General features: G+C 64.1%; 2 protein-coding genes across 4 annotated transcripts; both read right to left on the bottom strand.

Moving 5' to 3' along the window:
- Window positions 1–535: 535 nt before the first annotated feature.
- On the bottom strand, window positions 536–4,390 carry LOC113982043 (transmembrane emp24 domain-containing protein 3). The gene is made up of 3 exons (XM_027709888.2): window positions 3,041–4,390; window positions 2,139–2,387; window positions 536–1,697 (listed from the first exon to the last, which is right to left on the bottom strand). Exons 1-3 carry the CDS (start codon window positions 3,497–3,499, stop codon window positions 1,461–1,463), a joined length of 945 nt encoding a protein of 314 aa, XP_027565689.2. The 5' UTR covers window positions 3,500–4,390; the 3' UTR covers window positions 536–1,460.
- ANKRD34C (ankyrin repeat domain 34C) lies at window positions 3,499–7,098 on the bottom strand. 3 transcript variants are annotated; one of them, XM_027709887.2, is made up of 3 exons: window positions 6,902–7,098; window positions 6,169–6,337; window positions 3,499–6,054 (listed from the first exon to the last, which is right to left on the bottom strand). In XM_027709887.2, exon 3 carries the CDS (start codon window positions 6,004–6,006, stop codon window positions 4,468–4,470), a length of 1,539 nt encoding a protein of 512 aa, XP_027565688.1. In that variant the 5' UTR covers window positions 6,007–6,054; window positions 6,169–6,337; window positions 6,902–7,098; the 3' UTR covers window positions 3,499–4,467. The 3 variants fall into 3 exon arrangements, with proteins under 3 accessions (XP_027565688.1, XP_027565687.1, XP_027565685.1); XM_027709886.2 differs by having other exon boundaries at window positions 3,499–6,340; XM_027709884.2 differs by having other exon boundaries at window positions 3,499–6,337.
- Between the last annotated feature and the right edge of the window lie 1,913 nt (window positions 7,099–9,011).

Raw genomic sequence — 9,011 nt, 5'->3', positions numbered from 1 at the left:
AAACAGGAGCTCCTGGCTCCTGCCCAAGGCTGCTGGGAGGCACACAGGGCTGGTGCTCCTGCCTGTGGCAGCTGCCCCAAGGCCAGCGCTGACAGTGGAAGTGGCACAGCTCCTGGGGCCTGCAGGGGTGGGAGGGGGCTGTGGGTGCCTGGGCCCCTTACTCCTTCCTGCATCCTGAGCTGAGCCCTTCTCACAGCACCAGGAGCGATGCCTGGTGAGGGACAGACCATGAAAACTGCCCTGGCATCCCCCTGCCCTTGAGGAAGGGACCACAGCTGGGCTCTGCCTGGGGGGTCCCCACTCTGTTGCAGTGGGTCACTGGGCTCCCTCAGCCCCTCGGTCCCCACTGCCCAGTGGGACACTGATTCCAAACCACTGACAGGGTGGCCTCATGCTGGGATAGCGCTTGGGGGGCTGCTCCTGCCAAGGGATCTCTCTAGCTCCTTCTCCTATGCCAGGAGCAGGTTTGGCTGGTGCAGACAGGGGGCAGGCAGAAGGGCAGGCAGGAGTGGTGCCCAATAACAGAGGTGCCAGCCATGCTTGCAGGGATTTATTTGGAAGTGGCAAAGGCCAGTGGAGTTGCTCAAGCTCTGGGAAGGGATCTCACGCCTGCTTGAGGGCTTGAGGCCACCAGGGGTCTTGCACAGACCAGGGGTCTTGCACAGGGGGCTCACCCCAGGGCTCTCCTGGGGGTGTCCATTTTGTGGGGCTCCAGGGAATGGGGGGCTGCAGTCCCAAGCACGTGGGGGTACTCAATGCTGCTGGGGCAGGGATGGGGCTTCCCTGGCACGTATCTGCAGGGAGGGGTGCATGGTGGGCTGACTCTCAGGCATGGACCCATGTGAGTATGAAAATACCACCTGGTAGGGGCAAATCAAACACTGCTGGCCTGAGAAATGCTTCGAGGGGAGGGGCTAGTAGAGCCACAGGACCACCCAGCAAAAAACCTGCCCTCATGGGATGCTGCTGCTGCTGTGGCTCTGCTGCTGAGAGTGCCCTGGGACAATCGGGGTGCAGACAGAGACCCCCAGCTCATGGGCAGCTCTCTCAGGCTGATGGCACTGGGTGGGCACCAGGTGGGCCAGAGCTGCCCCATCCCCTCGCTGGCCGTGCAGGGCTCTGAGGGGCAGCTCGTGGCCATTGCAGTCATGTCGGGCTCTGAGGGTCCCCCAGTGTCGATGCTGATACTGGTCCAGGGCACCCGCCCGCTTCTCAGAGGAGCCAGAGAGTGTGGACAGGGTGGCCAGGCAGGGGGACAGGGCAGCGAGGTGGGCGATGGCGAGTGGGAGGCGATGTGGGGGGATGCCTGTACTTGGGTGTCCACGTCCACCCCGTCCACCCCGCTCAGCAGCGTCACGTCACCCCCTGCTCCCGCCTCCGGCACAGGTCAGAGGGAAAGCACAACCCCAGGGCCGCTGCCATCCCGCTCCCCGCTCTGCTCGGGCACCGACACATCGGCTCTAGGTGCTGGTCCCACTGCTGCCGGGTCTCTTCTCGGTGAAGAAGCTCTTGAGCAGCATCACCTGTCCGACGCTGACCACGAAGAGGATGAGGGTTTCCCCCACCGACCAGTATGAGACACGGCCATTGAGCTCCTCGGCTCTGCTCCGGTCCTGCGCCTCCCGCAGCCGGTAATGGGTCTGGGAGTCAATCACCGAGTTCAGCATCTCATGGATGGTGACGCAGGCGGATTCCATCTGGGGGACAAGGACAAAGGTGCCCTGTTGCTCCTGACACGGAACGACTGAGGGAGCAGGACACAGTCCCAAGAGCAGGACAGCAGTGCCTGTGGCATCAGTTCCCCGCCGGACCCCACCCAGAGTGGTTCTGCACCAGGGCAGAGCCGAGAGCCCCGCTGGGGCACCAGGGTGCCCAGCCCAGGGGCTCACACCCAGGGATGGAATGGCTGATGCAATTCCCTCTTGCAGGATAGACACTGGATGCTGCAGCTGGGGGAGCCCAGACCCAGCAGAGCACCCCTGTCCGGGCAGAGGATGTGGTGGGGCTGTTGGCTGGCGGTTGGCACTTCTGCATCCGGTGAAGGGGAAGGGGGATGAGCCTCCAACCGCTGTTCTGTGAGGCCCTTTGAGGGCTGCAGCAGGACCTTTCTCTGTCCCTCCCTCCCTCCTGGGACCTACCTGTGTCAGGGCAGTGACGCGGTTGTTCATGTCGGGCAGGATGGGTGGCTCGTCGCCCACCTGGAAGTCGAAGTAGACAATTTTGTGGGAGAAGGTGGAAAACTCATTGCTGAAGCAGAAGGTGTAGACACCCTTGACCTCGGTGCGGTGTGGGAAGCTGTCGTACTGCTTCTTGGTCTCCTGGTAGATGGTCTTGCCGTTGGGGTCCTCCACGTAGCAGTCTACGTCATAGTGTCCCCCACTGATCACCTGCGTGGGGAGACAGAGGTGGCACCTGCCCAGTGACGTGGCAAGGGCCCCCTGCCCCTGCCCGGCCCCACAGCTGTTTGAGAGGCCAGCGGGCACCATGCCCATGGGATGGGGCCAGGCCAGGGGAGCCCTGGGGAAGCTGTGCCCCACAGTGCCAGCAGCTCAGCTAGCGTGGCTGAATACAGGGACAGCCCCCAGGGCCAAGGTCAGGGGCTCCCATGGCTGCTGTGGGCACACCCCAGCCCTGGCTCCCAGGTGGACAGTGCTGGTCACAGGGCTGGGGCTGGGAACAGCTCCTGGTGCAGCACGAGGGGAACTGAGGTACGCATGGGAGGGGGGAACTGCAGCCCTGCATGAGGCTCTGTAGGGCTCGGGGCAGGGGCATGGGCAGGGGCATAGGCAGGGGCAATAGGCACACACATGGGCAGGGGCGTGGGCAGGAGGGCACGGGCAAGGAGGCACAGGCATTGGCATCGACAAGACAAAGGCAGGGGCATTGGGATGGGGCACAAGGGGAGTGCAGGCAGGGATGTGCACGAAGGTGCTGGCAGGGGCATGGGCAGGGGCTGCAGGCAGGGCACATGCAGGGCTGCAAGCAAGTACGGGCAGGTACACGGCAAGGGGGTATCAGCAGGGCACGGTCAGGGCAGTACCTGGTAGTCGAGGGTGAACTTGATGCCGCTCTCCAGCTCCTGGTGGAAGCAGCGCCGGTCGCTGTCGGGCAGCTCCAGCGTCAGTTCCGTCCCGCCGGCCCCCAGAGCGCCCAGGAGCGCGGCCAGGCACAGTGCCCGCACCGCGCCACGCACCGCGCCCGGCATCGCGACACGCACCGCGACACGCACCGCGACACGCACCGGGACCGGGACCGGGACCCGCCCCCCTGACGTGGCGCTTCCGCTGCGGGCGGGGCGGGGCGGGGCGGGGGCGGCACCTCCGGCACTGGGGCGGGCACCCACCGGTACCCCGGGAACCCCCCAGGCACCCCCGGCACCCTGGGAACCACCCGGCGTCTCTGTGCCGGGCACTCCGGGAATCCCGCGGGGATCCCCTCGGCACTCCCCGGACCCCCCGGGCCGGCCGGTGCCGGATCCCCGCACCACGAGTCTGTCCATCCAACGGCGAGCGCTTTATTAACGCAGCGATCGTGAAAAAGTCCCCGCAGGGACACGGCGTCACCCCGGCACCTGCCCCTGCACCACTACACACACGGACTCCTGTAAATAAATGCATTAATGGAATCTGTGGGCAGCCACGGCCCACGGCCGGCCCACGGCGCACGGAGCGTGGGATGAGGCGTGGGGTGAGGAGTGCTCCCTGCGCAGGGCGGGCAGCAGAGCGGGGTCCCGGCTGTGTCGCGGTGCCTGCGACTTTCCCGGTGGATGAACCCCTTAGGTAGGCCCGTGCCATCCTCGGTTACTCGGCATCCCGGTTCCCACGCCGCCGGCAGAGGCTTCCCATGCAGCCAGGCTGGGACCTGAATCCTGCCCGGGGATTCAGCGCTTAGAGCTATTCGGAGTGGCGGTGAATGAACGCCCTGAACCTCAGGCGCTTCAGAGACGAGACAAGCCCATCCTGGTCCAGAATCGCGGTGCCGGGTGAGCTCAGCTGCCGGAGCTCCGAAGCTCTCGGGAATCTCGGAGGTGGAGGATTGTCTCCCTCTCCTGCTCCGAGAGGGCACCGACACGGTCCGTTGCCGGGGGGAGTGTTCCCGCTTCTCCAGCCCCCGCAGCACTGAGCCCCTTCCCCTCCTGGAAGGCCCTTCATGAACGCTCGGCCCCAAGGATCACTGCTGGGGGCTTCGGGGGGGATTCGGTGTCAGAACGGGCGGGATGGATGAAAAGTGGATTGTGACTAGTGAGGAATAAGGGAACTGCAGGCAGGATCGGATCCTTGGCACGGAGCCTGGCGATCTCGGATGGTCTGGGATTGGTCTCCCAGGTGGTCATTCCTGATTCAGCCTCTGGGCTCAGGTCTGACCCCCGCGGCCATCAGTGTGTCCCTGGAGCCGGTGACCACTCCATCTGGGACTGTCCCGTTTCTGCAGGGACAGCGTGGCTTTGGGAAGAAAATGGTGACATAGCTACTGGGCCACGACCTCCTCAAAATCAGAGAGGTGCCGCATCTGCTCCGCCTGCATGGAGTGTCTGCGGAGGAGCTTCCTGCGGGCTCTCAGGTCGCCCCGCCTGGGCGAGCTGGGTGCGAGGGGCACCAGGGGCTTCAGCCCAGCAGCCAGAGGGGAGGGAGCTTTGCTGGAGCCGATGTCAGGGATCGGGGGGTTGGGGTTCACATTCAGCGGGGGCAGATATCCCGGCCTCGTGTGGGAGATGTGGTCGAGCAGGAGGGTCCCGGATCCTCGCCTCTCCAGCAAGGCAGGTGGTCGGCGCCGGACAGTGCTGGGTGATGTGCTCGCACTGCCAGAGGGAGACTCTCGTGAGCCATCCAGCAAGGCCAGGTGGGACCCACTCAGCTTCCTCCTCTCCGATGGCCCCTTCCCCATCTCGGTGAGGTGGGGATCTCCGTTGTGCTCCGTGCCTGGCCTCCACCAGTGCAGAGTGTCCATCCCCGCGGCTGAGCCGGCGGCTGAGCCGGTGCTCTCTGGCTCCTCCGGCACTGTGCTGCTGTGGTGCAGGCGCGGGTGGGCAGCCGGGCTCTTCTCCTGGGTGGCTTTCCATGCCAGCGGCCCCAGTGCCTGCTCGTCCACCATAGGAAAGAGAGCGGGGTCCCTGCCCTTGCTGCTGCTGCTCCGAATGAGGGGGATCTTTTTGGAGAGCGAGAGGTCTCCAATGCCCATGATGACATCCTCACCAGCACAGATGTGCGTGTCATCACGGTGTGCTGAGGCTGCCAGCACTGAGGGTGCCACCAGACCCCACGGCTCCGATCGCAGCCGCTTCAGTCGTGGCAGATGGGCTTTCCGGGCAGTACCGGCTCTCTGGCCTGGGGAGGGTGGCTCAGTGTCCCCAGTGTCTCCAGGGTGTGAAGCGTGTGGGGTGAGAATGCTGCTCTCCTTCTCTTCAGGGGAAGGTGCTGAGATGGAAGTTTTCAGGTGGGCATGAGAGGGTGCTGCACCCACCTCGGGGGGGGCTCTCTCTTTGAACTCCAGCACAGGGGGAACATTCAGGTACTGCTTGGTGGTCTTAGTGCCAGAGGCTGATATGTCCATGGTGATGATGATCACTTCCTTCCCCTTGGCTCTGCAGGCATCCAGGAGGTGCTGCAGCACAGCCTTGTCATCGGCATTGATGGCATGGACCAGTGCCGAGGCTCCTGAGCGGTCCTCCAGGCTGGGGTCTGCCCCGTTCTCCAGCAGCAGGGACACCACCTCCCCCCCAGCCCCACGGATGCAGGCATGCATGAGGGCAGTTTTCCCAGACTTGTCCTGGATGTTGGGGTCAGCTCTGTTGTCCAGCAAGTACTTCACCATCTTGGCCTTGTGGATGCTCTGCTGGTCGACGTGTGTGGTGATGCAGGCCACCATCAGGGCGGTCTCCCCCTTCTCGTTGCTCTCGTTGATGTAAGCCCCCCCTTCCAGCAGCAGCCGGGTCAGCCGGAGCCGGCCGAGCCACACGGCCTTCAGGAGGGAGTTGCTCCCCAGCTCTAGCTCCATCACCTCATCCATGGCACTGGCTGCTGCTTGGTGCTGGGTGATGGCAGCAGTGGCTGCTGGCTGCAGGAGGAACCGTGGAGAGGTGAGCCCTGCTCCTTCATCCCCGCCTTCCCGGGATGCCATGCTCCGGGTACTGCTCTGCACCCCACTGCCCCTCTAGCCACATCCACCCACCTCCTGCAGGCAGCTGCCCAGATGCACTGGTTTCCTGAAGAGATCAGAGAGTTCTTGATGGTCTCCACTGGCCTGCTAGGTCTGGGGGGCCACAGCATGAAGCTCACCCGAGACAGTGGGAGCATCCCACATGGCTTCTTGGGCTGGAGCTGGGGTCTCTGCTTTCCTTCTGCTGGAGGGAAGGAGAAGCAGCTACAGTCATGCTTTCTACTGTATTTCTACTGCACCCGGCTTCTACTGCCCCCACTGCCCCCTGCTCCTGCTGCCCCCGCCCCCTGCTCTCAATGGCCCCCACTCCTGCTGCCCCCGACTCCTCGCTCCTGCTGCTCCCCATTCCCTGCTCCTTCTTCCCTCTGCTCCCTGTCCCAGTCCTCAGGCCGTTCCTGGAGCCCTGGGCAGCCGGTGCCCCCAGAATCCCCCCGGGGTGGGCACAAGCCGTCCAGCCCTTCCCCACGCCCCCGTGCCCTCTGTGGGTGTCCTGCAGCCCCTGGACCTGCGGTCAGTGCTCGCACCGGGGCAGCGCCAGCGGTGCAGCCCCGTCCGAGAGCTCCCCACGGCCCCTTCTCGTGGGGACCCCTCGAGCCCGGGGAGACCCGGGCGTCGGTTCTTCCCCACCCCCGCCAGGCCGGTGCCTCCCGGCGCCCCTCCACCCCGGGGCCATCCCGGTCCCGCTCCCGCCGCCGCCCCCGGCTGGTGGTGATGGTGGGAGCGCCCCCCACCCCCGACCCGCTACCTGCTGCCCGGCGCCGGTGTCGGTGCCGCTGCCCTGTGCCCTGCGCCGGGGCTGCTGCCGGTGTCGACGCCCGGTGTCGGTGTCGCTGCCCTGTGCCCCTGCCGGGGCTGGTGTCGGTGCTCGGTGCCGGTGCCCGGTTGCCGGTGCCGGTGCCCGGTGCCGCTGCCCGGCGCTGCGCGAGGAGGAGGGCGCGGGGGGGCGGCGCGTCCGCCCGGGGGTGGGTGCGGGGAGCGGCGGGGCGGGGGTGTCCGCGTGCCGGGGGGCTGGAGGGGTCTGTGTCCCTGCCTCCGGGTGCGGGGGAGCGTGTTCGGGTGCGGGGGTCCGTGAGCGCGGGGGTGTGCGGGTGTCCGTGTGCGGGAGTGTGAGGGGGGAGTGTCCGCACCCCCCGTGCGGGGGTGTCTGTGTGCGGGGGTGGGATGTGAGTGTACCTGCCCTCGGGGATCTCCAGATGGAGATGGTGGGACCCTGCCGTGGGCAAACCGGTCTGAGCCCACAGCCGGCCCCACTTGGAGCCGGGGGAGATTAGGAGCGCCCTGAGCCCCCTCTGGCGTTAGTAACCCTGTGGTCTGAGAGCACATCTGGGGAACCCCGAGCACACAGCTGGGGCACCTGAGAGCACACCTGGGACACTGGAATGCTCTGTGCCGTGCAGGGGAAGCCGGGGTCCCTGCATCTGCTCCTCGGGCAGAGCTCCCTGTGCCAGTGCGATGTACCAGGACTAGCACCAGCCTGCTGTCCCTCCAGACCTCCTTTGTCTCCAGATCTCGTTGTCTCCAGATCTTCTTTGTCCCCAGATCTCTCATCCGTGCAGGAACCTGCTTCCCAGCAACCTCCTCCACTTTCCTCGGTGGCTCTTTTGGAGCAGTTCCAACAGGAAGAGGGAACTGAGGGGAAGGTGGCTCTGTACTTCCACAGGCCGTTGCAGCTGTGAGGGTGTTTGTCATTGCACCCTCTGGATCACGTTAACATTAGGGGGAATTTCTCTTGCGATTAATAAAATATAATCTAGTATTTCAGTGTTCTTCAGTCAGAGATGAGGATGACAATGAGAATCAGAGCCAGCAGAGATATTAAGTCAGTCTTATCACATTAGGGAGCATTTGGAAAACCTTATGGCAGCTTTGTCCTGACTCTGTTAATGCAGAGTTAATGCAGTACCTGCCTAAACTGGCCATAAAAGCCCCAAAAATGTGTCTGTCTGTCCATTTTCTGTGCATGAGCACACCAAGTTACTTGTAGAAAATAAACACCTTAACTTTTAAAAACACAATAATATAAAGACCTTAATAAAATAAACACCTTAAAAAAACCTCCTGAAACCCACAAGTTTAGAAGACAAGCTGTGGTGGCAGGAAGAGCACAGGCTGCCCGGGATTGGGGTTGCTACTCCAGCACCAGAGGAAGCCACCACAGCCCCTGAGTCAAGGAGGGTCTGCCCCACTCCCAAGGCACCTCAGGGTGGGTCAGGGGTGGTCCAGGAGGGCCAGAAGGAGGGAGGGGGTGGTGGTGGAAGATGGAAAGTTCTGGGGCCTCAGCAATTGCAAGTAGGAGATTGTTGGAAGGAAGTGTTGGGGAGCTGACCCCCCTCCCCCCCCAAACACTCCTTCCTCCTCTGCCCCCCTCACTGCTCCCATGAGTTGTCACCCCTGTGCCAGGCTGGCTGTCCTGGCTGGAGAGCAGGAATGACCTGTCCTTGCAGATGTTCAAACGTGAGAGTTCCTTTTCCTGCTCCACCAGCCTAGACTCACCAGCTTTAAGGTGTCTGTGGGGAGGGAGATGCCCCAGCAGGGAGGGCCGAGCATGGTGACACCAGCTCCGTTATGCCAGTCGTCCCGGGCAGCTGGGACCTCCATGGAGGGGAGCAGGAACAGCCCCTGTCTGCTGCCAGGGAGCCTCAGATCTGCCCCAACCCTGTCCCGGCTTTGCAGAGCCAATGTGTCCACCTATCTTCATCCTCCTTGTCCTCCTTGCCAGTATCCCTGCCATCCCTGAGGATGCCATGGCAACGGGGCCGCAGGGATGGCTGCTGGAGAAGCTGCAGCTCCACGCAGGACTCTGAGCCCTGGGTTTGATCTCAGCAGTGCCTGCACAGCCTCGGGGGCAGTGAGAT

The sequence above is a fragment of the Pipra filicauda genome, unplaced genomic scaffold, assembly GCF_003945595.2.
Source record: "Pipra filicauda isolate LSUMZ 115617 unplaced genomic scaffold, ASM394559v2 scaffold169_size1572857_pilon, whole genome shotgun sequence".
Lineage (NCBI taxonomy): Eukaryota > Metazoa > Chordata > Aves > Passeriformes > Pipridae > Pipra > Pipra filicauda.
This window is presented reverse-complemented; position numbering and strand designations above follow the sequence as displayed.

Excerpts from the sequence above, each read along its gene's own strand:
- LOC113982043 (XM_027709888.2), bottom strand. The coding sequence starts at position 3,499 with ATGGACAGACTCGTGGTGCGGGGATCCGGCACCGGCCGGCCCGGGGGG. Across the intron at positions 2,388-3,040 it reads AGTTCACCCTCGACTACCAG|GTGATCAGTGGGGGACACTA; the intron begins GTACTGCCCTGA and ends CTCCCCACGCAG. Across the intron at positions 1,698-2,138 it reads GCGTCACTGCCCTGACACAG|ATGGAATCCGCCTGCGTCAC; the intron begins GTAGGTCCCAGG and ends CTTGTCCCCCAG.
- ANKRD34C (XM_027709886.2), bottom strand. The coding sequence starts at position 6,117 with ATGGCATCCCGGGAAGGCGGGGATGAAGGAGCAGGGCTCACCTCTCCA.